Raw genomic sequence first — 25,899 nt, forward strand, 5'->3', positions numbered from 1 at the left:
ATTCTCTTAGGGGTGATAATGGCGGTTTGTTTCTTGGGGAGTGTCCTTTTTATCTTGGACAAGAACACCAGAAACATGGAAGAGGGGTAATGAATGCCACTGCATCTCATGCAATGGCATAAGGTTGGGGGGGGAGGAGGAGGAAGCACTTACGCTGGGCGGCGCCAGCAGTGTGGACGATGTCAAGACCGGTGGACATGGTGACGAATTGGTATAGGATTCGAGTTGGGAGACGAGAGAGATGGAGAGGAGAGTGAAGACGGGAGGAGATGAGACAAGAGGAAGTACTGAGACGGGAGCAAAGGACTCGAGAGGTAGCGGAGAACATGAGGGGAAGAGTTGGGAAATGGAGAGATGCTAATTGAGGTTCCCAGATGTTTCCGCGGAAAAGTCACCAATCCAGGCCCGCCCCGCCCGACATCGGTGGAGCTGGGGCCGGTGAACTCTCGGACATCTATGTACCTATCTATCTATCTATCTACGTATTCAGGTGAAGACGTATAATAGAATATTATTATCAGGCTAGGCTAGTGTTGACACGAGTGTATAAATGGAATGCAGTGCGGTAATCATAGTCCAAGTATGGAGGATGTGGATCATCATGAGCAGGAGGGAGTCATAGCATCGTGATACAGTATACAAGCAACAAGTGGGGGATATCAACGCGAATATGCAAGCCAGGAACAATCAAATCATCTCATCTGGTCAACCACTTTCTAGGATAACCCTTTCGCCCCAAGATTGCTCAACTGCTGCATGAACGCAGCTGTCTGATCTGCGGAAAACCCAAAGAAGACAGGCCCGTTGAACACAATGTTGGCTGGTGGTTTATTCGAAGGAATGGCAGGATCATCGGGTGGTCTATCATCCTTCCGCTCAGCAGGTCCGTCGACCTTTTCCACCTTAGCAGGCGTAGGTATGGTCTCCATCTTGGGTGGCGGTTTGTCACCGGAGGGCGCACCATGTCCGAAGGGGCATCGACCCTTCTTGGGCGCACTGCCGGGAGGAGCCGGAGCCGTGTTACCAGGCGGCGGCATCGAGGACAAACCTGCAGGCGCGGCATTGGGAAGCTTGGTGGTTACCGCATCGATTGAGGTTGCAACCGGTGCAGGCGGAGGGGATTGAGGGGGTGATGCGGTTGGAGGTAGAGGCGACACCGGAACAGGGATACCCCAGGGCCGGCTTGGGGATTCGCCAACACGGACTTCACGCAAGGGACGGTCGAAATGGCCCTTTCTCTCTTCATCCTCTTGTTCGGCCGCCGCCTCTTCCTCCTGCTCTTCTTTAATGGGAGGATGCATGTCCGACTTCAGGTCAACTTCCTGTGCCCATTTCTCCACTCTTTCTGCGGACGAGCTAGAGGGTGCCGTGCCATTTTGACTCGGCTCTGGTAGGAATGCTTTATGTTTGGCAGACAAGCCCTGGATCATATTGATAAGGCTACCGTATTTTGCATCAAGCTGCCGCATGGTCTGACCGTCCCGCTGGTACCGTTGGACACAAATAGCATGACTTCTAGGGATCTCATGCTTGTGCCTCTCAACATAGTCGGCGATCTCCTCCGGACTATGCTGGTCTAGATACCTTATGGGACAGCGAGAAACCGGGCAGCGAGTGGCCGAAGACCGCGTCGAAGGAGCCCGACTCGAGCGTTTATCACTCTGCTCGGCCTTGATGGGGTCTAGATCGGCATGTCCGCACGCATCCCCGTTCTGATCCTTATATGAATTGTGCGTCCCATTGGACACCCCATTCTCAGAGGTCTTATTGTTATGCTTCGCAAAAGGACAACGCAAACTTCCTTGCGTGCCCTTGGTAGTGAAGTCTTTTTCTAGGGGAGCAGGCACTCCGGCTCTCGTCGCCACGAGGCAAGAGTCGAACTCCGAGAGCTGCCTGGACTCGTGTGGTGGTATGATAGATTGATAACATGTCAGCCCTTCCGTTATAGCGGTCAGGGCAAGATCTCCTACGTTTCCAGACTCGGCCAGCGCCTTTACTACGTCCGGAGGTTTTATGTTTGGTTTGGGTTTGTGATCGTATTCCGTATAACGACCGAGGATTTTATCCGCGACGACTTTCGTATGACCATCGACTCCACCGGGGAGCTTTCCTGCGAGTTTCGAGTACTGAGAGCACGTTAGCATATGTATTCAAATATACATAGACGTAAAATAGTGCAAGTGTGTCAAGTCTCATCAGATAATACATGACTTATCCGTCACCGCCGCAGATGCGACTCCTGATCTAGAGCTAATCGGTTTTTCTCGTCCTTTGAGACAGCAGGGGGGGGGTTGGGAAGAAGGGAGATAAGATGAGGGAATATTTACCTCGTCGGAGGCATATTTCAGCCTTTGCTGTAAGCTCTTCTCCTTGCAACTCAGTTGTTGGGTGGTGAGCAACAGAGCTTCGAAAGCTCTGGCCAGGGTTTCCAGCCGCTGGTCTTGCTGCATTTCTGCAGCGATGGGTGCAGGAGACATCATGAGTCAGGGTTATGTGTTACAGTGTGATAGATATCTGTACATCAGATGATCTGGCAAGGCACTTCTGCAATGAGCAGAAGTGCGCAATGAGAACATCAAAGGGCGAGTGAGCCGGAGGAGCAAAATAGCCTCAAGCCGAAATAAATAGGCGGAATGTTAAGCGAGTTGGCCCGTGCTTTGCCACGTGATGCGTGCTGTTTTGGGAACAACCCAGATACCGGGATCCGTATCTGTCCTCCGTAGTGACGAAAGATGCTGCAATGATTTTGAATGGCGTGTCTGCGAGGATGTCGAGGGGTGAGGGTGTAGTTGGTGCCTAAGAGTGATATAGAGTAATATAAGGCTGGGCAGATCAAGTACGGAAGAGATAGTGTGCTGGTGGTGTGACATCAGGCATGCATTTGGCGGGTCTCGCTGGCGGGCTGGCCCGGTTGGAGGCATTTGTTGGATGCAACTCGCTGTTTGTTCCAACATCGACGGCATTGGTCTAGGGCGTTTCTTACTACATGATGATAGCGATGTTGAATATCGCTGTCGATTGGCTAGGGATTCCATCATCGTTGGCCGCTGCTATCCGGTGATCCAGCCGTGGCGTGCTCATGGTTCGTGTGTAGCGACTACAACCTTATTAGCTTTTCCCTGCTTAGTTTGGCTTGCTTCTTGCGTTGATCGCCGATGTGTGGTCGAACAATTTATACTAGGAACCGGGTCATGGTGCGCGATAGGCCACTAGGCTATCCAGCACATTCTGTCAACACCATACCGAGTTGAAAGGTAGTACCACTACTAGTATATATAATTTCCTTCATGTAAGAGGGATCCACATCAATTCAATGTGGCATAGAAGTACGATGCCGACAATGGACGAATCAATCGAATTAGAGGGATTAGAGGCCATGACTTAATGGGTGTCTAGTTCGACAAGAGCTGCTAGGCTAGGCCTTGCAATAGTATCGAAATTGAACTCATGGGAAGTCATTTTGATAAAAGCAAGCTTGATAAAGACCGCATAGGAATATAGAGCCATACTTTGCCCCGCCATTCAACGAGAGCAGCCCGGCTAGCTCAATCGGTAGAGCGTGAGACTCTTAATCTCAAGGCTGCGGGTTCGAGCCCCGCGTTGGGCTTTTCTTTTTTTTGGTTTGTTTTATCTTCCTCCCCCCTCCATCATGATGAACCAATACCAGCTAGCCATCAACAAACAAACAATGGCAGATTCTACTACACACCCACCACTGCCTCGATAGGTAAACCTATATATGACCCCTAGCCATCTCTTCCACTACATTTATATCCTTATTCCCAGTACTACTTTGGACCCCTCGGCCTGAAGCGCCCAGTGCACACATCGGGGATGCGGTGGGATGTCCTCATCAGGAATTCCGCACAACCCCCGTCCCTACAGCTCGTCAAGGTATCCTGTATGCAGCATGTACTCCGTACCGCTCTGGCGCAGCGCACACGAGGATGCGCGAAACGCGATGATCTAGTCTAGCCGTAGCGTGCAAATCTGGACCGCCTGTTGCGGCCCGGACTGATCAGGAAACCCCGACCACAAGACGGCCAGCTATCCGTGCGTACATGGTGTGTCTGCGCCATGCATTAGTAGCATGCATAATGCTACCGCACCTTGGCTGCAGAGTGCCTACCCGCCGTCCACCTACGTAACTGACTGCTTCTCACGTAGCTCCCGGGAAGGAGGGCGTAATTGTAGGTGTACCATCCGGGTTCCAAGCACACATTCGGCAGTACGACTATCGTAATATTGCCGTACCACAGAAGCCTTCCAGAAGTTCTAGAAGATACATGCAGGGGAACATTGCGTTTGCGACGCGAGATTGGAAAAGAGACCATAGGACAGGATGTCCTCGAGGACCAATGTCGACGCTGTGATTGCACACGCACATGTGCATCAGAAGTTCCGGACTTCCTCGGATATGCGATTCGGATAACCCTGGTTGATTCCAATTGATGGTACCTGGATTGGCAAGGAACGTGCGCGTTGGGTTGTATCGGTCGTCGAGACGGGTTGGAGTGCCGTGTGAGCGCATAATTAGCTTCAATTTGACCTCATAATTTGTTTATCGGTTGAGACCAATCGCCGAGTTACTTTAGTTGCATATGGTGGATACACTAGCTTGCATACTCCGGGATTGAAGTAGGTATGGCGAAGCCTCTGCCCACGCTTTCCAAGTTAACGCGACGAAATATCAGGGACAGGACCGGCCGTCAGTTGCATCTACTTCATAATCCTAGCCCCAATGGAACGGGTCAGTGACAGCAACCTTGTCGCCTACCAAGAGACACCAATCAGTACGGCAGTCACGGAATTTGTCCCTTATGAGATCAGAGGCAGCTCATCAGCACGAAACCGATTCAGATCTGGTGGGCGAAGCCTTCAAATGCGTGCTACCATGCCGTTATAACCGCTGTACTCCGGAAACCGGAACCTCAACAGATTTTGGTTTAGGTAACCCCCAAACCCTGAGCCATAGGGCACAGTGAGCTAACGGAGCTAGTATACCACCGGGGTGATGCATCAGAAACGCCGCATCACTCATCCAGCCTGTAAGCAACGGGCTCCTCGAACTTGGGGCTTCCTTAGGATATCTCGCCATTATTCCTACCAAAACACAGACCCTAGGACAAGGTCGAATGGGACATCAGCTTGCGAAAGCAGACCCCGCTGGCATGGAAAATCTAATGCGACAATAAAGAGCGATTCCGTAACAGGATGATTGTCAGCCACCAGAGATTCGTCACTCAGACAAGGCCGGGGCCATTGGAATAAGCCAAAACAATTCGAGGCGACGGGCCACAGCACACATTGATTAAGCCATGTACCCCAAAGAGAGAACTCGTGTAGGCAGCGTGTCACGAACGCGAGTGTATAGGGAAAGATAAGTAAAGATTAGAACAATCAAGGGAAACGAAGAAGGAAATTGCGCCGATCAGCTTAATGGCATAGCTGTCACCCAAGGTGATGCAGAGGAGGAGTTGATAGGTAGCGGGCCCGACTGAAACATGCTCTAAGGGAGACCGATGAGAAGACTAGACTAGATAAGTATGAAGGTAGCCTATCCCCAAACAACCACCGGAAACTGCAAGACCATTGGCGAGATGGGGATGCTGCAGGTCCAGTAGTCACCGCCGGTGCTCCTAATTAACCGGTGATCCGGGAATTTACGAGCCTTGAGGGGGGAAGGGGATGGCGGGCCAGCCCATCCCAAGTTCGATAGTTGGAGACTATCCTGGATGAATCCTCTAGCGCGTCCGTCGAGCCAGCAAATCGCCAGGCTTATCGTCTAGCGCGAGCGACCACAGCGGTGTGGCCAACCGGTTCTTGATCGTTCCCGAGCTCCATTTGGATGGTCCAGTATTTTCACGTGTGGCCTGGACGGGGTCTAGAAGCCGGCGATTCGATCGATGGTGGTTGTGGCTGTGAATGCTGACGGCCTCTTAGACCAGAGAAAATCTGGCTGCCACTGTCACACCACGGGTGAGGACGTAATGAAGCGCATTATTTATAGAATGGGATTGCGAACCGCGGGGACGATCAGGCGGTGGTGATTAATGTAATGTTGCCCGTTCCGGGGGGGAAAAGCAGAAAGGTTATCCGCTCGGCTTAAGGATGGAGTCAGTCCAGCACAGCATGACGATCCCCGGCGGTGATTAACTCCACCGATAGACAGTGGTCGGCACAGAGCAGTCAGGGCCTGTCTAGTGGATTGTTTCAAGTATCTCGTAGGTGCCTTACTACTACCCACCTGGGCAGGGGAAGAGGTACAACTGGCAGAAATCAGACATCTACACCGTAAGTCGCTGCAGCAGAAAGAATGGTAAGGTAACCAAGTAGTTAATTAGTAGGAGTAAGTATACCTCGCTGGTCAGTACCAGTAGATAGTATCAGGTCGAGGTCCCAGCGCACTTGACTCGACCTATCCACTGGCTGATCTCCCCACGCGAGACAACTCTGGCAAAGACCCGATAGAGACAGGGTGAGCCAGTGAGAGTAATGAACAGCGCGAGGGGTGCATAACCTGGAATCAGTGACTTGCATCATGGCGCCATTGGCGTAGTACGACTTTGGACTGGCTTAAGACGGTTATACGCGATATAGTTCAGCCCGGAGGAGGGGGTGTCCCTCCATCCACGGAAGAGATTGGACTGCGCTCTGAAACAAGAGGCGGATGATGCATTGAACATGAATGGATGATAGTGCCAACGGATCACCTCACTGACTCACGTTCTGACACCCTTCCAGATGGGCTGATTGTAAACCAGTTGAAAGTCTGGATGCTGGCACAAAAAGGTTCTCGACTTCTATTGATGGAGGAGGGGTAACCTGTTCCACGGTTTACCATACATATCACCTGCATGTTCGTTTCCATACATTACCCGAGCTGCATGTGTCGTCTGTCCAGTCATACTGCTTCACAATGTCATGTTAATAATATGTGCTACAGTAAGTCTCTTAGAGATTGTAATAAGATCTTGAATCTATTCTGGTCTATGTATAAGCTTTATGATAATTACCAAGTATGCTGGGGATTCCTCCCCCCGAAGTTGACAAGTTCCAGCAATGGTGTGCAGTGATGGGGAAGGGGAGCTTACAGAAATATGACAATACCACAGAGATAGATAACTGTAATGTAAATACCACCAGATCTTCACCATAATTTTCTTCTTTCCTGTTTGGAACATTTTTCCCTCATATTTCCCCCTCCTTCGTCTTTTTCGTTTCTTTTTCTTTTTTTGCTTATCACGCCGATTTCACTATTTTTACCTTTTTCGATCTTCCTCACCCCTCACCTCCTGGTCTGCTTTTGCTCCCCTCCTCCTTCTGCTCCTCCCCCCCCTTTTTTTTAGTCTCTCTTATTTCTTCCACTTCTTTCCTCTCCTTCTCTTTCACCATGTCTCAACCAACTTCTACTCCCCCCGTGCAACCTCCTCATGCCACCACCGCCGCCCAAGTCGCCGGACAGCCCTCCTCCTCTTCCGCCCGCACCGCCGAACTCGCCAGTCTTAAAGTAAAGCTGCGCGAGGCCCTGCGCCAGTTCCCCGACTTCCCGTCCCCGGGCATTTTGTTCGAAGATATCCTCCCGATCTTCGCTGATCCCGTTCTGCACGAATCCCTGCTCCGCTGCCTGGAGCTCCACATCCTCGAGAGCAACGGCGGCCAGAAGCCCGATGTCATCGTTGGCCTGGAGGCCCGTGGCTTCCTGATGGGACCTAGCTTGGCCCTGCGCATGGGTGCTGGCTTTGTCCCTGTTCGCAAGCAGGGCAAGCTCCCTGGTCCTTGCGACACCCAGGGCTATGAGAAGGAGTACGGCACGGACTTCTTCCAGATGCAGTCCGATGCGATCAAGCCCGGTCAGAAGGTGATTGTCGTGGACGACATCATTGCTACTGGTATGTTTACTATTATCCCCTCTCTCTTGGTTTTCATCCTTTCCTTTTGTGCGAGTATGGTTGCTGATCGACTGAACTAGGTGGTTCGGCGTATGCGGCCGGTGAACTCATCAACCGCAAGGGTGGTGAGCTGATGGGCTTCGTTTTCCTCCTCGAGCTCGAGTTCCTTCACGGACGGGACAAGCTGCCTGCCCCCGTCTACACTCTCCTTACTGGCCAGGAGACCAAGGCTTAATGACCCTATGACATGCATTCGAACAATATCCTTATCTGTTTGGAGGTCTGCACGCACAAAAACATAAAAAAAACACATATGCGCTCACTCGCTACCACTCACCTGGGAAGTGGTCGGTCATGCCGCAGACTATGCGGCAGCAACCCTACCGGGGTTCGCCAGAGATCGCTACGGAATCGATCGCGCCGACTAGATGGTCGGCATGGGACATGATAGACAAAGCAATTGAATCCCCACTCGCCGGGAACGGCACCGAAACGAACGTGACGTGTTCTCTTCCCCAGGGCTATAAAAGTTGAAACACTTGATCTTTACTTTATTCTACACGAGTCGATGTCAGTCAGGCGTGGCATGCATTTTTTAAACGTTTTTGCATAGACTATGAAATAGCAATGACACAATGAAATGTAATAATACGCTAAGCTTATATTATGAGAGGTCTAGCAAGACATCTATGTCTAATCTATACCAGTCCAGCTAGTTAGTTCAAAGGAATAGCCGGCCTCATGACCTCCTCCGCCCACTTAGCAGGCAACCCCAGAGCCACCGACTCACGAATCGCTCGATTCATCCTGGGCACATACTCCGCCTTGGGCGGACCATTCCTCACCCTCTTCTCATCAACATACACCAACACCGGCACCGTCTCCGCCTTATCCCCATCCTTCTCACCAAGCCACTTAACCACCTCCGCCTCCACAACCCACTTGTTATAACACCCATGTCCCTGCTCCTTCTCCCTCACCATCATCCTCCCATCCTCCATATTGATAACCTCCGCGTCAGGAGCAGAATAATCGACCCCCTCAAACCCATCCAGAATCTTCTCATCATCATCCCCCATATCATACAACACACCGTAGACGGCATCCTCGTCAGCGCCACCCGCAACACCAACCTCGCCGCTCGAGATGCAGTCTGCTTGTTGCTTCGTGATGCACATCTCGGAGGGTGGGACCACGTTGGCGTATCCGCGCTCGTGGATCAGCCAGCGCCATTTGGGGAGGCGGGCGATGGCGAGCGGGATGGAGGAGGGGAGGGCGGTGCAGCGGGTAGCCATTTGCGTGGGGGAGAGGTTGGAGCCGTAGGCGAAGTAGAGGGGTTTAGTTGTGGGTGGTGGGGACGGGGTTGTGGAGGTGAGTTCGGTGAGGGTGGTTGTGGCGGTTGTGGTGGGTTTGGCTGCGGAGGTGGCCGTGGTGATGTTGATGAGGGTGGAGGGGGTGGTGTCGACGTCGAGGTCTGTGTGGAGATGCATTTTGATTTTGGTTCGTAGTGGGTTGTGTAGTAATAGTAGTAGTTGAGAGGGATAGGACTGTTATAATAGATATATGCTCGAGGAAAGAAGTGAATGAGTAAATACTAGGACTCAATGAGTGTCCGGATATATAGTACCAGAACCAGTCCAAATATGTATATGTATAATCAAATAGACAAGTAAATCCTCGTTATTGATTCAGATCTAGAGATCCCTCTCTCTCTACCCTTAAAAAGAAAAGAGAAAAGGAAGCAGGTATTTATAACCCTTCCCACAGCCCACTGCCACACACCCCCCCCCAAATCAGGGACACATTCCAAACCACGTAAACCTTAAACCTCCTCGCTTTCATTTGCCATCCCGCCTTACATTTTGCTTTTCGTTCTATCGGCAGGGGTTTTCTTATCCGTTGCTCCACGGGGGATTGAACCAATCGGCAAGTAAACCTGCCCCACCGCCACTTCTTCAAGCCTTCAAGCCTTTCAAACATTCGGAACATCTGAAGGCTGAGCAGCTGAGTCAGCTGGTTCCCCGTGGCAGCCACAGCCAATACTTTGCTTAACCATTAATCTTAATGGCGACATTTGACGTGACGCCGGATCTCGGTTGTGGCAGGGGGAGGGCCACCGAACGATTGCCGATCGATCGGGGTTTCCCGTCCGGAGGTGGCGAGGGTTGAAAATGAAGATCAGGGTGTTTTTGGTATGTCATCATGTCATTCATGGTATGTATGTATGTATGTATGTACGTATGTCATGGGCATAGTGTTTGGTATGTCAGTATTCCCAAGGTGGAGGGAGGCGGGAGGAGTGACGTGTACTGGGAATGCTACTAATATGTTATGACTAGGATGAAAAAGCTATGCTATGATGCTATATCATATAGGTAAACTCGTTGCAATGGGGCATGTGCTAAGGGTCACTCATATCCTTCTCACAAAATATACAGATTGTTGATGGGAACTCCCTGCGATCGCACCGAATATCGCCGTTTAATGCCCACCCCCGTGGCTTGTCGCAGTAGCTCGTATGTTTCTTGCCCTCCGCCTACCATGACTACGCTGAGCAGCTGGCGCCGCGGGACGCCCGCGGCTGTCATTTGCGTCTCGTCCAGATGGGGCCGCACCAGATAAGGTTCCGCGCGGACCGCAGCTAGCCCCGGGGTCGTGGTGGTGTCTGATTCCTCGCGCTGCTCCTCCTCGACTACTTCATCGTCGTAGGAGACCACGATGACTAGTTTCAGGGCGTACCGAGAAGGCGGATACGCGGCAATGTTGCGCAGCTTCTGCGAAAAGTTGCATCCGCCTCGCTTGATTACGAGGACCTGGTGGTTCTGTGCAACTTCTCGTAGGATGCGGTTGTCACAGAGCTCGTCCGCGAAGTAGATGCTGTTCCATGTGAGGCGTTGCTTGGAAGGGTCGCCCGTGATGGAGACTGTCGTGGCGTCTTCCACGTCGGGGAGCGGGGCCGAGCCGAGCCCCGTGGAGATGGCGGCCGGGAGCAGGAGACGTAACGAGGTGGCTTTCTTCTGCGGCAGGCTGGTCTGGCCCTGTACTTCATCCCGAAGGAGTGTAGATAGAGTGTTGACTAGCGAGGAGAGCACAGTCTTCATGCTGGAGGTCGACGCATCTACGCTGCCGACTTTACTGTCGACGGAGCTGGAGCCATGGACGATGGCTCCGTTGGCACGTCGAGGCGCAGCTGGTTCATGACTATCATCTGAATCATTTCGTCGACGGATAATCTCTGGGATAACGTCAATGACGATGTCAATCATGGCGGTGTCGCGAACCCGCGTGAAATTCGGGTCGGTGGGGTCGAGGACATCAAATGTGATTTCCCGTAGAAGATATACCTTCTCGTCTTTGCCCAGTGGCACGTTGTTGATAACCTGGACCCGGAATTCATCACTCTCTGCGCTCCCGGATTCCCCTTGCACAGGGACATCCTGAACCATACTTAGTCGTAGGCCCCCGATGGCTTTGATAAAGATGCCATCCCGCACTCGTTCCAGTGATCCAGGCCCCACGACCATACCGGGAAGCGCGGGGAAAGAAATGTCGAGCGTAGGACGGATTGTCATCGGCGCGCTGGTTGCGTTAAATGGCACAAGCTCTGGAGGCAATGTCCATGGGAAGAATGTGTAGTTGGTGGGCGACGACAAGTCCGACACTGATACGCTCGGGTGGTCCCGAGCGTAATCCAGAAGAGGGCCTTCCGCTAGACCTCTACTCGGCATGAGGTGTAGGCGTGCCAGGTTCGCGGCGTGGAACAGATCGGACCGTGCCGCAGTGGATGAAACCCCCAGCGTTGGAGGCTGAGGTGCTGTTGGGCATGTCAAACCCTCGCTCTCCACAACGACTGGTACCTGCTTGCGCTCAGCGCGCTGTGCCGTGCTGTTCTTGGGGATAATTAGAGGGTGGCCCTCGGTGGAGAAGACGAACGGCTGGTCTAGCTTATTGAGGGGATGATCAAAATCGTACAGCAGAAACATGTACTTGGCAGTTTCACCCAGGAAGAAGCTCTCCATGCGGTCATTGAGCTCGCCATTCCGAACGTCCTGAATACCAGCCCAACCGCACTTGGTCCAGCATCGCCGTTTCAAATCCCGCAGTACCATCTCTCCGACATGCAGATACCAGGGGTCCTTTGTCGCTCGGTAGAGGTAGTAAGTAGATTCCACGAACTCAGGGCGGCCACCATACCAGGAAAGGCCCTGTTCAATGTCCCCGGTGGCAACATTCCATCGCTCAGGAAGACCGGAAAATCGAGTCCAGACTGCCGTCGTCAGAAGATGGATGCCAATGGCTTCATCCACTTCTCCCGCTAAAGTAAGAAGTCCGGGGTAGAAGGCGCTAAGACTGTCGATCCAAAAAGCACGAGTCGCTCCGGTGAAGATGTCTCCCTGGATCAGATGCGGGTGCTGATGGCCCTCTCCGCGGTATAGGTGACGTTTTATTGAGGCATGAGACTTCTCCCAGACCTTCAGAAAGGCATCGGCGGAGTGCTCGTATTCTGAAAGTGGTAGGAAATAGTCGTCCAGGGCATGCCACGGGCTGCTAGTATTGGCCGGGGGCCGTTCCCCTGACGAGAGTAGTACGTAGGACTTGAAAGCATACTCGAAAAAGCTATCAATTCCTGCGCCGATCTGGGACGTGGTAGTGTTAGCCATATTCAAATGCACGTGCTTGATTTGACTCACCCCGGTATAGGAATGAACCCATCTACCTGACTCGGCATCAATACCGGACCCAATCAGTCCAATATCACTCCTCCTTGCCCAAACGGCCCAGAATGCTCGCTTGGCAAGCTCCTCATATCGTCCATCGCCTGTAAGTCTGCTCAAAACTGTAAACTCGAGGACTAGACTGCCAGCGCCAGCGCTGCAGGTTTCCGTAGTCTCAAAGGTCGAGGAGCGGCGAGGCTTTTGGCACTGTTCAGGATTGGCTTTATCACACGTAGGGGCTGCATTAAACGGTGAGTTTGCGTAGTACGGCTGCCGTTGCACCCCGTACTTCAAGTTCACTCGAGGGTAAGGGAGTCCAGTGTCCGTATAGAACGCGGGTAAAATTCGATTTGCAAGATCGACAGCAAGCCGTAGAAGTTGGCCATCGTAGACGAATCCGTCCTTCCACTCGATGCCGCGACTGCCTTCAGGGAAGGAGTGCTTATCCCAGGCTCTGGCGAAGTTGGCTTCGGTCTCCGGCGGATTGTATCCGGTGATAGGAAGATCGCCCACAGCAAAAAGATGAGCGCTGAGTAGGCCACCTAGAGAAAACCATTAATCGAGATGCATACTCCCCATGCACAAGATCCGATGCCTACCTAACCCTCGAATCACCGTCTCGAACACTTGCACTTTACTATCCATATCGAATCCTCGTCCCCTCTGACCCTGGCCCGCGGGGCCATCGGATCCATCGCCGTACAGTGTAACAAAATCCTTCACTCCATTCTGGAAGTAATCCCAAGCCTTCTGGCCCTGGTCGGGACTCGACGAAAGTATTGCCAGGGAGGACAGACTGTCGATCAGAGTCAATGAATAATTACCCAGGACATCGTTGAGCTCTGCATGCGCGGGATTCTCTCGGTCGCGAACCAGCGGACGGCATGTTAAAGGACGGAGTTCGTCTTCAGGAAAGGCGTGTTCGAGATAGTTTTCGAATCCGTGGTAGAACATATGCTCTGTCTCCTTCCTAAATATCGAGGGTGTCAGTCGATCGGCCCCTATACCAGCGAAACCGGGAATCAGGTAATGACTGGTGAGATTTACCTGAGTTCGTTAACCTGACCGGTCCGCATGCCCTGGGCCATGGCGAGCCACAGCGACAGCAGCAAGACCCAGGTCATGATCCATGCTGAACGGAGGGCGGACATCTGCGAGTGCCAACATCCCGAGCGCATTACCGCAGTAGCGAAACAGTTATCAATGGCATGGGAGCGCGTTGATGAACTGTTCAATGTGAAAACCCCGCAGACCGGCGAACTGAACTGCCTCCAGAGAAGGGTTCCTGAGGGGGGAGGCTTGAGGGGAAGTTGGTGGTGGCAGCGGCGCCGCACGTGAGGTCGTATTCAATCCGCGGCGAACCAATTTGCGGCCAGATATGCCGTTTACATTCTCCCTCCACTCCCCCTTCCCTTCGGACTACAGGATCCCTTAATTCAATTTTAGGGGATGTTTATATTATTAATACAGGATTTTTGACGAATCGGCTTGCTTACGGTAGGCCTCGTTTCCCAGATACTTTAACATTTAGAAGGGTTAAGATGTACTTTGCAGTAAGTTAGAAAACCAAGCTTAATGAAATAGCGCTCAAACAAATGCTCGCCAGGAAGATCAGTGTGTATGCCAATGTAACTCCCGCTTCATCCAAGAATTTTCAGGTACAAAAGAAAACAAAGAAACATCACATGATTGGTGATGAGAATGCCGCAAAAGGGTGAAAAAAAAGGGAAAGAAGCCAAGTCACAGGGGATATCTCGAGCAAAAGAAATACAGATGAAGGTGATCACAGTACCGCTATATAAATGATTTTGCGGATAACGAGACGATTGTGGATGTCATTGTGTCGGTGAATCCAGCTTCAGTATGTCGAGAAAAGAGAGAGAGATATGTATGGGTCATGGCTGATGCCCTGATTCTTCAGGAATCCGCCATTGGGTGAATGATCGGGGTTGCGCTTCTATCACATAGTCGACGCCGTTGTCAGAGGTGTAGCTAGGCGGCCGTGGGATCCGCGATTTATTGCTCCCATGCCTGCCAACACCCTTGGGTACGTGCGCATTGTTATTTTCGATGCGCTGCCAGTACAACAAGTCGGGGTTAATCCTCTGCACAAAGTTAGCGGGACTGGTCACCATCAAGGAAATAACGCCATTCCTGTAATCATGTACTTACCACACTTTCTCGCCAAAGACCGTATGCCGGAGGAGGCGCCGTGACCTTTTCGCGCACGGCATTCGGACTCGCGGCTCCAACGTCCTCATCTCCAGCTAGAATAACGTGGATGGGACGCGCTGGTTGCGCATAGCCGGCTGGCCCTGCCCTACTGGGTATGCGATTCGTAGCGACATCAGAGTCAGGCCGTCGTAATAGTGCCATCAAGAAGCGCGTGAGAGAATGACAGAAAACAATGCCAAGAATTAAGATCATGAAGATGAGAAGTATTTGGAGCTCTCGGCCCAATGTCGTACGGGAAGCAGCGAATGCGAGGTAAATGGCGATAACGAGGATGAGAAAACATGCAGATATAACCAGCGTAATCAGTCGCCTCCGTAGCCTCTTCTCCTTCAGCCGTGATACGAACGATTGCGATTGCCTGCATCGGAGGTCTTCAGGGTCAGGCGGGGAGTGTGCTGAATGCGATTCTCGTTCTGAGCGCGCATGCGACCGCGCTTCGCCGGAGCTTCCTGCTGCTGCGGACTGCAACTCAATTGGGACATACGGCCCTCTTGGCGCATATTGAGATGCAGCAGCGTCTCTAAGAGAACTATGCGATGGCGCTGGTCGACCAGGTAGACGCGATTCGCGACGCTCAGCGCGGTCACCAAGGATTCGCTGTTCCAGGTCGAGACGATGGTCGGCTACCCATGATGTGAATCGCTCCTCCCGATTGGGAGCTCGTCGAGGCTGGTCATCTGCGATTGACCCACTGGTATTGACATGCGAAGAGCGATCGGGCGAGAACATGCCGGGGATCGAGCTGGAATGTGTTGTCGATCCCGAATGAGACAGCTGAACCGATTCCATGTCAATTCAAACTAGCAATCGTACAATGACATCTGGACAGACGTAGGGCGCGACTTTCAAGTGTTTCGCAGAGATCACTGATTAATATTATAGGCGTCGACAGCGGTAACTCCAATCGCGAATATGATATGTTTTGCGTCGATATGTACTGCCCACTTCCGCATTCGTTGAACAACACACAAATAAGCGTCGCGGGAACGCAGAACCGGATGCAAACCGCCTGGAATGAGGACCTTTACGACGCAAAGCGGATAATTGCTGGCGAAGGCGGATATCTGTGGCCGAACTGGGAAATTCGTTATGATTTCGGACGCTATACATTCATAATGAAGATCGAGCCTGGGGTGTAGGAGGGGGGCCCAGGGGAGAGCAGCATCAGACGCAGGAATCCCGATCGCGGAGTCACAGGACACGGGCGATGGCGACCCAAAGGCAATTAGATAGCAAGAGGATTGGTAAATCCGTCTCGGGATAGAGTAGATAGAAGAAAATTGGGCTTTGAAACGAACGCGTAGAAAAAGCGAAGGAACAGGGCGAGCACCAGGCCAGCCGGTTAGGGGAGGGTGATTCGGTTCAGCACGGAGAGAGTGCGACAAGCAGTTCACTATTATATCCGAATGATAGTCCGGACGGAGAGGGGATAAGATATCACAGGGGAAAAAAAGCAAGTAATGGGCAGATGCCGATAAGGATGAGGAGGTAAAGATGAAGTAAAGTGGAAGTAAAAAGAAAAAAGAAAAAAACAATATACTAGTAGCAGAGCCTCAGATGTGTATGCGAGCAAGAACGAAAGATCATAATAATCCAGAATAAACAATGAGATGGAAAGCGAGAGAGAGAGAGAAACAGAGAGAAAGAAGAGCCGAGAAGCAGTCAGAGAGTAACGAGAGAGAGAGAGTGAGTGACACTTCCCGTTCCCCAATGGGTAATTATTACGGGCGACTAAGAGAGAGAAGTGGTGCTGCTAAGGAGCTTAGTTGGTTACAGACAGTCTCTCTCTCTCACGCAGGCCTTTCCAGACAATTAGTAGTACTATCTAAGTAACTTCATACTGCCTTTTGATATTATTATTATTAGCCATAATTTACTATCCTACCCACCTCTAGTTACGTATACTGACGGAACTGGAATCCAGTTTGCACAACCGGCCTGATCCGATGGAATTTATTATTAGTAGCTGGTTGATGGACTGTCGAATGCTGATTTGGCGTCTCTCCTCGTTCCTCTGCTTTAGGGGCTGACCATTTTACCCCTGGATGACCCACGTTGCCCTGATAGATATAACTAGACGGACGCCATTCAATACTAAGTATAGCCACAGCTCCCCTCCGCGGCGGCGCCCCCCCCCAACCAAGTCCGAGCTGTCCGATAACAACCCGCAGCTGCATAGCTTTTGATCTTACGCTATAGCTGTCTTCATCTAAGAATGGAACTAGTCTGGTTTAACAGACCTGTGCATCTGCAATTACATCTGTGCTCTTAGGCACATTTTCCCTTGGCATCATCATTCAGTCTATACTCTCTCTACCTTACTGTCCTGGCGGGCCGATGCTGGGATGCGGGTAAAGATTATGTTAACACTAAAACTAATATTAAGGATGGTTGTGGCTCCTCGCGCCTGAAGGAAGCCAACTGTTTCGGCCTCGCAGCCAGATCCCCTCTTAGGGACCCTCTTCCAAAGGGGGCCAATCGAACGCCAATTAACCCACGATGCGCTGGTAATTTTCTAACGGGAGCGCCTACCCCAGCTTACTGAGATGTAGTTGGCCAGTAGCCCCGATCGCTTTTCGCTATGATCTTCCAAGGTTACACAAATGAAGTGCGAGCCATTATCATACTGACGTATATTATTACACTTGCGAGGCATAAAAGATGAGGATATACTGCGCTCACGGGAGGTATTCAAATAATGGTAGTAACCCTTCTCCCGTCATCCGGCCGGCCCGTTCTTCCCGGTCTGCCCATAATGGCTATTTACCAGCCTTGGTTGACACATTCCAACCGGCAAGCAAGATTGGAGCTGAAGATTCTCGTGCCATCGCCATTCGCCACAAGTCCAACTAAGCTTGACGGAAGCCCGGGCTCGGAACCTGTTGTCATAGATAAATGCTGTCCGTAGGAAGACGAATCAACTCGCGGTTGTGTTGGCTGAGTGTGTTGCACATGCGCTTCCCCTCACTTGCCAAGTTCACCGAGCATGAGCGTTCTATCGGACGATCCCGAGACGACTGTAGACGGATATTAGTATTTCCAACGAATATTCCAAAACCCGGTGTAACTTACTGATGGGCTCATTGTTCGGTGAAAACCGGACGTCATTGACGGTCCCCTTATGTCCAGGGAGCTTGTATAGGATTTTGCCGGACTTCGAGTTCCAGACCACAACACTCCTGTCACCACTACCCGCCGCAATCTTCTCCCCACTCGGGTCCCAACTGGCCCGGATGAGGTTCTTCTCCAAACCGACCGGCGCACCGTCAAACGTCCTGACGTGTCGATTTGCCGGCGCGAACGGCCGGATATCCCACGTGCGTACGGTCGAGTCGTGTGAGTTGGAAAGAAGAGTTTGCGAGTCCGGCGAAATTTCGAGAGAGGTGATGGTTTCCGTGTGTCCAGCCATGGAGTAGACGATGCTCTTCTTCCGTAGATCCCAAGCATGGATAGTGTTATCGATACCACCACTGTAGATCTCGTTACCTGCCTCCGAAAGCGCCACTGCCGTGATGGGCAACTCGGTTTCCAAATATTCGATAGCATCCTTTTGCCGGGGATCCCAGATGCCTATGCAGCCGTCGTCACTTGCGCTAACCAGCAATTCCTGGCCTCTTTTGCTTATGTCTAGACAATTGATAATCTCCTCGTGCCCAATGTGCCGGCGTATTCTTTGTCCGGTTTCGAGATCCCAGCTAGCGAGTGTCATGTCGGCCGATGCGGAAAATAACGTTCTGGAGTCGCGCGACCATTGAAGGTCAAGAACTGCTCCTCGGTGACCTGATAGCGCACCATAGTTCTCGCACTGTCCATATGTGTTCCAAAGCACTGTTGTAGACGGTGTGATTAGCCTGCACCCTCTAGACACTATTATATAAAAGGAAACACGTACAGATAGATCGATCCATGGAGCCTGAAGCAATGTGCTGAGCAGTGGGATCAAACCGCACCGCAAAAACTTCACCAGAATGACCTAGTATTATCCATTATATGTCAGCCTAAGTTGCAAGTCACCGCAGTGGTGCAGCTCACCATTCATTTCCATAATCGGTGCTTGAAGCCCGCTGGTGCGGGGAACCTATAGTCATGGTCAACAATGGAACCTGACCAAAAATCTCACTTTTCGAATAATACGGGATAAGGCATACTGATTGGATCAAAGCTCCATTTTGGGACGAGCTTTGGACGATGGCTGTGCTATCATTGAGACCGGCGTCGGACTTCTTTCGCTTGACGACAAGCTGGTTCGATGAGCCAAAGGCTTCTTGCGCAGGTCGCTTTTCCCCCGACATTATTGAAAATTAATCCAGCGGGCGGGCTCGAGCAATGGGTATGCGAGTCTAAGTAGGGATGGGGGCTGAGCGTAGAATGCAATCAAGCCTAGTAGCTGGGGAAATCTGGACTGGACGCGCCGACCCGGACTAAGTCTTGCGTCCGAGGCTCTAAGCATGGTTTCTGCGTAAGCGCCAACCAGCCGCGCTAGACGCCGAGCGCTGGTCCACCAGGCGCGTGAAGCTCCGCCTCAGGCCCCCTCGGTCCACCGAATCAAGCGGGGAAGAGTGCGCATTGCTCTTGTCATTGTTTACCAGCCGCTTGCAAACTTGAGTTTCTTGAAGTTTTGTGTCGTTCATATTTAATTACCTTGACACTTGAGTTTAACGAGCGTGTTTTACAATCATGTCATCTGCAACAAAAGCATCTAGGATTGGGGAAGAGTAAGTTGTTCATTCGCTTCACTTGACCAGTAACCCCTTACTAACCTCCTGACCTTGACAGGCTGTGGAAGTCAGTAAGCTGCATGCGTATAGTTGGCGCTCGAACACCCCTCAGGAGACGAGCGAAGCCGGCTTGGGATGGACAGGCAACTGACATACACCCGACATTACTAGGACGAGAGTTGACAAAGTGAACGCCGAGTTGGTAACATTAACTTACGGTACAATTGTCGCGCAACTTTGCCAGGACTACGATGGAAATTACCAAGAAGTGAACAAGCAACTGGAGAAGATGGGTTACAATATTGGAATGCGACTTATCGAGGACTTTTTGGCCAAGTCGGGCGTCGGCCGATGTGCTAATTTCCGGGAAACGGCGGATATGATCGCAAAGGTATGTTGAGGCCAACAGGTGGAGTAATTGGTCGAAAGTATATGGGCTTCTGTGGGCTGACGAGTTTAATGCCCACTGCAGGTTGGGTTCAGGATCTTCCTCAACATCGCACCCACCGTCACCAATTGGACGAGTGACAACAACCAATTCTCTCTCATATTTGAAGAAAACCCGTTGGCAGATTTTGTTGAGTTGCCCGATGACGGACGGGCTCAAGATGAGCTGTGGTTTTCCAATATCCTCTGTGGAGTTCTGCGGGGTGCATTGGAGATGGTAAGACGGCGTACTGCAGGGAGTTGATCTGTTCTCTGCTAGCCACTTCCATGCATGTATTTGTGCTAATTCTGGGAACAGGTGCAAATGCAGATCGAGGCGCATTTTGTGAGCGACGTTTTGCGGGGCGATGACACAACGGAAATGCGGGTGTCACTTGTACGGTACATTGAGGATGAGATGCCACCCGATGAGGAGTAATGGTGCCAGCCGTATGGTTCTGGGATTGTTTATACAAGTAGAGGCGTCTGGTGTTTTGAGGGTTTTAACCGCCGATTTGGAGCTGCAGTTACCGATGAATATTATCTCGATTATGAGTCATGATTGATACTGAGTCTTGCATCTTGTTTTTTCTTTTTTTCCATTGTCCTATAGTTCTCGCACTAAACCGCGTTTACATAGAAGGTCTCCTGCAGGTCAACAATGCCAGACACAATACCATTGTCACAGACGGACGAGATTAACAGTTGCATGAAAAGCTAAATTAACAGGGAAAGAATTTGCAACGGATATTAAGGCTTAAAACATGACCTGTCAATATAGTAGATCTCCTCTTTACAAAAGGACGTTCTCCGAACCCGGAGCATGGGATCTACACGGGTGCCATAATTATGACAGGCGCACTGGTACCTCATCAAGGCGGTGGGGTTCTGCCATTCCGGAGAAGACCACCGACGCGATTCAGGTCCCTGTAATATAACCGCAGAGGATACCAACTTCACGGTAATGGTATTCCCAGACCTGAAAAGTGAAAATAGGATGATCCAAGACTGTGAAATATGCATACTGTTCATGGGTCAGTTTCCCGATGAATCAGGTGCGGAATAACTCCATTATATGAATCGATAGATTCTGGCCAACACATCTCCCACGGAGGACGGCCCGCACTATTCACGACTCGGCAGTGATCGGAGACTGACGGTCGTGACCTGTACTCCGTCTGATTGATACAACGCGATCCTGTCTGATCCCGCTGATATAGCTACACAATAGATTGATTAAAGAGCGGCGGAACCCGGTATCCACCCAGAAAGAGCTAGGCGGGAGAAATTGTGCGCGGGGAAGGGTAGAGATCTCAATTGATATCAAACTCGTATGATGTGCTACACAGGTATCTAGACTGCTAACATTTCAACATAGAGTCCGGGGAACGGCAGGATGGGCAGATCGGCGCAGGAAATCCTCTCCCGGCGGGAGAGGCACCACGTGATGCGCTAGACCGGAACGGGGGGCAGAGCATCCCATCATTCCCAGGGTGTGCCAGGATATACGCGGTGGCGAGTCTGCGATCCAGGAAAAGAAGCCTCAACTGTCAAATGGAGAGGGAAAAGTAAAAAGAGGGCAGTTCTGTTTATTATTCACTCCTTAGGAACTGTTCAAGTAGTCTCGATGATTTGAGAAGTTATTGAATGAGAATTGTCTATTTTAGATCTATTGTTTAATATTCATCTGTGTTAGTGGGCTCAAATCAATGAATCGGTCAATTACATTGTGAAGGGGTCGCGGCGATTCCGCTGTATCAGATACACTTTATACACCACCAGATCGGGTGGATCATTCGGCGCGTGTTAATGCTTCGGAGTCCAAAGGGAGCAAGAGACTGAGAGTGAATTGAGAGAGAGAGGTATCTTATATAACTTATAACCAGCCTCTTTGATTTATTTGAGATTTTTACCGGCATCTTCTCCTTTCTTTTCCTCATTTCATCTCTCTCTCATCACGATCAAATATACTGGTAAGTTCCTGCTTCATTCTTCTGAATCTTCATGCTTGTTTGTTAGACTAGTCCTCCATGTAAATCATCATCTGTTGTGCTTTCTATCTCTTGCCTGTCACTCTACTTTCTTCTCTTACAAAATTTTTATTTTTTCCCATCGGGATTTCCGCTGGAACTGCATGCTGAGATATACGCGAGCCAGCCGCATCTCCCAGCCCTCCCACGGCGTTCCGGGCAGGATAATNCGCGCCGAACAAGCGATTCACGCCCGGCCGGCAGTGATTGAGCAACTCCAGGCACCGCGCCTGATATCCACGTCCTCCCACCCACCAGAGAACACCTCAGATCCACCGCTACACCTTGTCCTAACCTTTGCCTCTCTCTCTCCTCCCTTCCCCCCCCTCCACCTACTCACTTCAAATCTGCCGGATCTCTCCGTCTGTCCCCCCTTTCCTTTTGCTGCAGGGGCTTTTGAGGATACTTCTGCTTCTTCTGAAGTCCTCTCACATCCTTGACTCTGGCTGGTACCCCCCGTCGGGTTGCGTCTGGTCGGGTTCTCTCCTATACCTCGTTCCCGTCCTTTGCCATCCTGTGTCGCTTGTTCGCCGCCCTGCCCCCCCGGCTGATCTTACCGCGCATTTTCGGTCGACTGGCTCCTGTGAACAAGTACACCAATCTTTTCTCCTCTTAATATTTTTTCCCCTTTCCCTATCCCTCCTGTCTCCTGCTTTCAACTGGACTGTGTCTCGATTGAAAGTCCTTTGGCCCGCTTGTGCTCCGTCTCGCCTCACCTTGTGGAAGTCACCGAAGATTCTTTTTCTTTCTTCTCCCCCAAGTTGCCGTATGCTCCTGAGTGGGCCACGCTCGCCTTCCCTTGTTGGTGATCATCGCGACACCTTTGCTCTGCGTTGTCCTATACTCTCCGTCAGAGACAACCCCCTCTACGTCAGTTAGCGTGAAACGATATCGCGGGTTCAACTTCCGCCTAGATTAGCCCCGGAACTCGGCTTACTTCCTGGCGATCGCGCATTCAGGTCTGGTAACGAAGCCGTCCTTAACATTGGGCTGGAAGCGTCTGTGACCCTGCCTTGTACATCCCCTCATCTCGGGACCTAGATTGCCGCGCGCTGCGCCTCGTCGCTTCCTTTGTGGTGAGCTCCCTCGCCGCAAGACGGTGGATGCGCGTTGAACGTTCTCGGACCCCTCCCGACGCTTTCCCATCGAAGACAATAACTAGGTGAGGGTGGCTGAACCCTTTTTGAGTGCCACCATGAATCAGATGAATCAGATGAATATGGCTGGAATGAACCCCGGCGCAGGGGGCCCAGTGGGAGGTGTGCCCATGATCAACAATGGCTCTGCGGCCCCTCGTAATGAACAAAACATCAACAACATCCCTGAAAACATGATCAACAACCTCAACACTTATATCTACGATTATTTCTTGAAGCGCGGCTACCACGACTGTGCTAGGGCGCTTGTGAAGGATGAGTCCATCAAACTTAATACTGAGCCGCCGATTAAGACGAGTCCGGGTCATCGTCGCGATGCCGACGTGAACGGTGTCGACGGTGATACAATGATGACGGATGGGAAGGATGGAGATAAATTGAAGATTCCCGATGACCTCCCCCGCCCTAATCTTCCTAGTGAAGGACAGCAGTCGTCATTCCTTCTTGACTGGTTTAGCCTTTTCTGGGATTTCTTCTGGGCTCAGCGCAAGAAGGGAAACAGCAATGACGTGAGGAGTTATCTTACGCACACCCAGGTACGTGCTCTTTACTCTTTGCCGCCTGTCCGGGACGTCTAACTGAGGCTTTGTAGAACATGATGCGCCTCAGGGAACAACATCAGAATCAATTATTACGACAGCAGCCACTGATGAATGGACAGATGGGCCAAATGAATATACGCCGGAACGGCATGGTCCCCCCTAATCTTCAAAAGACTGTGTTGCAGAACAATACTACTGGCCTGTACGCGCCCCCTTCCCTATTATCTCTTGCGCCACCTCCTCGCAAGATCGTTCAGATCTTCGTGCTGACTGGATTCTTCTCAGGTCGCAACAACAACTCGCCCAGATGCATAAAAACCAGCAGGTCCAGATGATGCAACAGATGCAGCGAGAGCATTCGGACATGGATATGAACGGCCATCGACCCCAGTCCCCGGCATCGGCAGAAAATGCTCCGTCTCCGTCGAAACGACCTCGCCTCGAGGGTGGCCCCATGAACGGGCAGCAACTGGCACCCAACGGACGCGGCCAGGCCCAGGGTATCCCAGGCCAGCCGACCCCGCAAGCGCTATTGATGCAGAACGGACTCAATCGGGCGATGAACCCCAATCAGTTCCAGGCTTTCCAGCAGTCGGGACCGGCTGCGCAGCAGAAACAGATGCAGGTATATGCTCACAACTTGGCCGTTCATCACACACGCTCAGCATTGACGAACCAGGGCATGCCGAATGGTATGATGAATCCCGCGAATGTTATGGCAAACCCCCAGACGGAAATGGTGTCCATACCGGAAGGCCAGGTGTATCCCATCAACGGTGACTACTATGGCGCGAATGGTCAAATGGCCCAGGTTCGGACGGGGATGCAGACACCTGGCGGTCAGCACGGCAACCACGCTCTCCAAGATTATCAGATGCAACTTATGCTGCTCGAACAGCAGAATAAGCGGCGTCTGATGATGGCTCGCCAGGAGCAGGACAGCATGGCTCGGCCTGATGGCCAACCCCAAATGCCCGGGCAGCAGTTGCCACCAGGCACTTCGCCCCAAGGCAGCAGGGCTGGCACATCGCCGAATCCCAACGACCAAATGAAGAGAGGCACCCCGAAGATGCCCCAGACCGGCCTCCCCGGATCACCGAGCGCTGCCGACGCGATGGCCCAGGGCCGTGGATCTCCGGCATCCATGAACTTCCCTGGTGGCCAGATGCCTCCCGAGATGGCGGGTCCCCAGTTCTTCGTCAAGAACATGGCTGATGGTATGGCGGCACCCAACGGCATGCGCCCTCCGAGCTCCAATCCTGCGTTCAGCACCCCTCAGATGGGTCAACCGATTCAGGCCGGTGCCAATCGCATGCCCAACGGAGGCTGGCAGCCGCAGCAAGGAGCTCAGGGTCAGCCGATGGCGCCGCAGCAGTCGCCCGCGACCCAGCCTCAGTCTACGGGAACGCCTCAGGAGAGAAATGCCATGCCGCCGCCCCAAGCTCCCCCAGCACCTGGTGCCAACGTCGGTCGAACCCAGCCTCCATCGCCCCAAACCGCCGCTCCGCCGACGCCGCAGCAAGGCAACAAGCCAGCTCCGAAGAAGAAGGAGACTAAGGATAGCCGGAAGGTATGTAATCGAAGCTCTTTGGTGGTTAATCCCCCTTGTCATCTCATATTGAACGCAAATCCTAGCGACCGAAGAAGGGCGCTGCTGCCGCTGCCGCTGCCGCCCAGGCGAACACGGCTGCCACGCCATCTTCCGAAGCAGAGCATCCACCAACCCCTACGCCGTCGACCCCGATCACGCCCCAGCATCCGAACTCGTTCAACAAGACCGGTGCAAATGCTACGACTAGTGCTCCGCAGCAGCCAACGTCTGCCCCTGCACCTCCCCCACTTGTTCAACAGCCGCCGGACCAGACGCAACAGCCTTTCAATGAATTGAGCATCCCTGATGTATGTTCCTTGCCTTTCCCCTCATGTCCGATGGATACCATACTTACATTTTGAACAGGCATCGGCCTTCAACCTGGACTTCAGCGCCTTAGAAAACCCGGATATCCTGGAGAATTTCGACTTCGATACGTTCCTCAACACTGATGCCGACACTGCTGGATTTGGATTTGACCCCAACACATCGTATCCAACTGATGGTGTTGAGACCGGTGCCGGTGATGGCTTGTGAAATGAAGTCCGACGGTTGTTAAGTCCTTAACTCATATACCCTTGTTCTGTACATTT

General features: G+C 51.9%; 14 protein-coding genes and 1 non-coding gene across 15 annotated transcripts; 9 read left to right on the forward strand and 6 right to left on the reverse strand.

Annotated features, from left to right (window-relative positions):
• Positions 1–2: 2 nt before the first annotated feature.
• An12g00250 (uncharacterized protein) lies at positions 3–361 on the forward strand (the record flags this gene model as incomplete). The annotated part of the gene is made up of 3 exons (XM_059750617.1): positions 3–86; positions 140–211; positions 260–361. Coding segments are annotated over 3 exons (258 nt in total), but the record flags the coding sequence as incomplete, so codon positions are not given.
• A 355-nt stretch (positions 362–716) lies between these two features.
• Positions 717–2,450, reverse strand: An12g00260 (uncharacterized protein; the record flags this gene model as incomplete). Its single annotated transcript, XM_059750618.1, has 2 exons — positions 717–2,126; positions 2,328–2,450. The coding sequence occupies 2 exons, from the start codon at positions 2,448–2,450 to the stop codon at positions 717–719; spliced, it is 1,533 nt and encodes a 510-aa protein (XP_059601737.1).
• A 217-nt stretch (positions 2,451–2,667) lies between these two features.
• On the forward strand, positions 2,668–3,213 carry An12g00270 (hypothetical protein; the record flags this gene model as incomplete). The annotated part of the gene is made up of 2 exons (XM_059750619.1): positions 2,668–2,777; positions 2,874–3,213. 2 exons carry the CDS (start codon positions 2,668–2,670, stop codon positions 3,211–3,213), a joined length of 450 nt encoding a protein of 149 aa, XP_059601738.1.
• A 321-nt stretch (positions 3,214–3,534) lies between these two features.
• Positions 3,535–3,607, forward strand: tRNA-Lys (CTT). Its single transcript has one exon. It is a non-coding gene; the product is annotated as a tRNA-Lys (tRNA).
• A 454-nt stretch (positions 3,608–4,061) lies between these two features.
• Positions 4,062–4,642, forward strand: An12g00290 (hypothetical protein; the record flags this gene model as incomplete). The annotated part of the gene is made up of 3 exons (XM_059750620.1): positions 4,062–4,064; positions 4,195–4,437; positions 4,574–4,642. The coding sequence occupies 3 exons, from the start codon at positions 4,062–4,064 to the stop codon at positions 4,640–4,642; spliced, it is 315 nt and encodes a 104-aa protein (XP_059601739.1).
• A 258-nt stretch (positions 4,643–4,900) lies between these two features.
• Positions 4,901–5,098, reverse strand: An12g00300 (hypothetical protein; the record flags this gene model as incomplete). Its single annotated transcript, XM_059750621.1, has 1 exon — positions 4,901–5,098. One exon carries the CDS (start codon positions 5,096–5,098, stop codon positions 4,901–4,903), a length of 198 nt encoding a protein of 65 aa, XP_059601740.1.
• Positions 5,099–5,546: 448 nt separating this feature from the next.
• Positions 5,547–6,674, forward strand: An12g00310 (hypothetical protein; the record flags this gene model as incomplete). Its single annotated transcript, XM_059750622.1, has 6 exons — positions 5,547–5,615; positions 5,726–5,806; positions 5,889–5,987; positions 6,229–6,319; positions 6,391–6,478; positions 6,560–6,674. 6 exons carry the CDS (start codon positions 5,547–5,549, stop codon positions 6,672–6,674), a joined length of 543 nt encoding a protein of 180 aa, XP_059601741.1.
• A 719-nt stretch (positions 6,675–7,393) lies between these two features.
• An12g00320 (uncharacterized protein) lies at positions 7,394–8,127 on the forward strand (the record flags this gene model as incomplete). The annotated part of the gene is made up of 2 exons (XM_001395083.3): positions 7,394–7,892; positions 7,973–8,127. The coding sequence occupies 2 exons, from the start codon at positions 7,394–7,396 to the stop codon at positions 8,125–8,127; spliced, it is 654 nt and encodes a 217-aa protein (XP_001395120.1).
• Positions 8,128–8,556: 429 nt separating this feature from the next.
• On the reverse strand, positions 8,557–9,382 carry An12g00330 (uncharacterized protein; the record flags this gene model as incomplete). The annotated part of the gene is made up of 2 exons (XM_001395084.3): positions 8,557–8,590; positions 8,712–9,382. 2 exons carry the CDS (start codon positions 9,380–9,382, stop codon positions 8,557–8,559), a joined length of 705 nt encoding a protein of 234 aa, XP_001395121.3.
• A 933-nt stretch (positions 9,383–10,315) lies between these two features.
• An12g00340 (uncharacterized protein) lies at positions 10,316–13,731 on the reverse strand (the record flags this gene model as incomplete). The annotated part of the gene is made up of 8 exons (XM_059750623.1): positions 10,316–12,388; positions 12,482–12,529; positions 12,584–12,764; positions 12,855–13,015; positions 13,121–13,149; positions 13,207–13,268; positions 13,311–13,577; positions 13,655–13,731. The coding sequence occupies 8 exons, from the start codon at positions 13,729–13,731 to the stop codon at positions 10,316–10,318; spliced, it is 2,898 nt and encodes a 965-aa protein (XP_059601742.1).
• A 771-nt stretch (positions 13,732–14,502) lies between these two features.
• An12g00350 (hypothetical protein) lies at positions 14,503–15,631 on the reverse strand (the record flags this gene model as incomplete). The annotated part of the gene is made up of 2 exons (XM_001395086.3): positions 14,503–14,712; positions 14,780–15,631. The coding sequence occupies 2 exons, from the start codon at positions 15,629–15,631 to the stop codon at positions 14,503–14,505; spliced, it is 1,062 nt and encodes a 353-aa protein (XP_001395123.3).
• Positions 15,632–15,656: 25 nt separating this feature from the next.
• On the forward strand, positions 15,657–16,075 carry An12g00360 (hypothetical protein; the record flags this gene model as incomplete). The annotated part of the gene is given in 3 exon segments (XM_059750624.1): positions 15,657–15,673; positions 15,735–15,975; positions 15,995–16,075. 3 exon segments carry the CDS (start codon positions 15,657–15,659, stop codon positions 16,073–16,075), a joined length of 339 nt encoding a protein of 112 aa, XP_059601743.1.
• Positions 16,076–17,806: 1,731 nt separating this feature from the next.
• On the reverse strand, positions 17,807–19,134 carry An12g00370 (uncharacterized protein; the record flags this gene model as incomplete). Its single annotated transcript, XM_059750625.1, has 4 exons — positions 17,807–17,859; positions 17,915–18,670; positions 18,735–18,815; positions 18,921–19,134. The coding sequence occupies 4 exons, from the start codon at positions 19,132–19,134 to the stop codon at positions 17,807–17,809; spliced, it is 1,104 nt and encodes a 367-aa protein (XP_059601744.1).
• Positions 19,135–19,519: 385 nt separating this feature from the next.
• On the forward strand, positions 19,520–20,425 carry An12g00380 (uncharacterized protein; the record flags this gene model as incomplete). The annotated part of the gene is made up of 4 exons (XM_059750626.1): positions 19,520–19,557; positions 19,732–19,951; positions 20,033–20,224; positions 20,306–20,425. The coding sequence occupies 4 exons, from the start codon at positions 19,520–19,522 to the stop codon at positions 20,423–20,425; spliced, it is 570 nt and encodes a 189-aa protein (XP_059601745.1).
• A 2,786-nt stretch (positions 20,426–23,211) lies between these two features.
• An12g00390 (uncharacterized protein) lies at positions 23,212–25,843 on the forward strand (the record flags this gene model as incomplete). The annotated part of the gene is made up of 5 exons (XM_059750627.1): positions 23,212–23,709; positions 23,766–23,917; positions 24,001–25,285; positions 25,351–25,614; positions 25,673–25,843. The coding sequence occupies 5 exons, from the start codon at positions 23,212–23,214 to the stop codon at positions 25,841–25,843; spliced, it is 2,370 nt and encodes a 789-aa protein (XP_059601746.1).
• Between the last annotated feature and the right edge of the window lie 56 nt (positions 25,844–25,899).

Source organism: Aspergillus niger (genome assembly GCF_000002855.4).
Source record: "Aspergillus niger supercontig An12".
Taxonomy (NCBI): Eukaryota; Fungi; Ascomycota; class Eurotiomycetes; order Eurotiales; family Aspergillaceae; genus Aspergillus; species Aspergillus niger.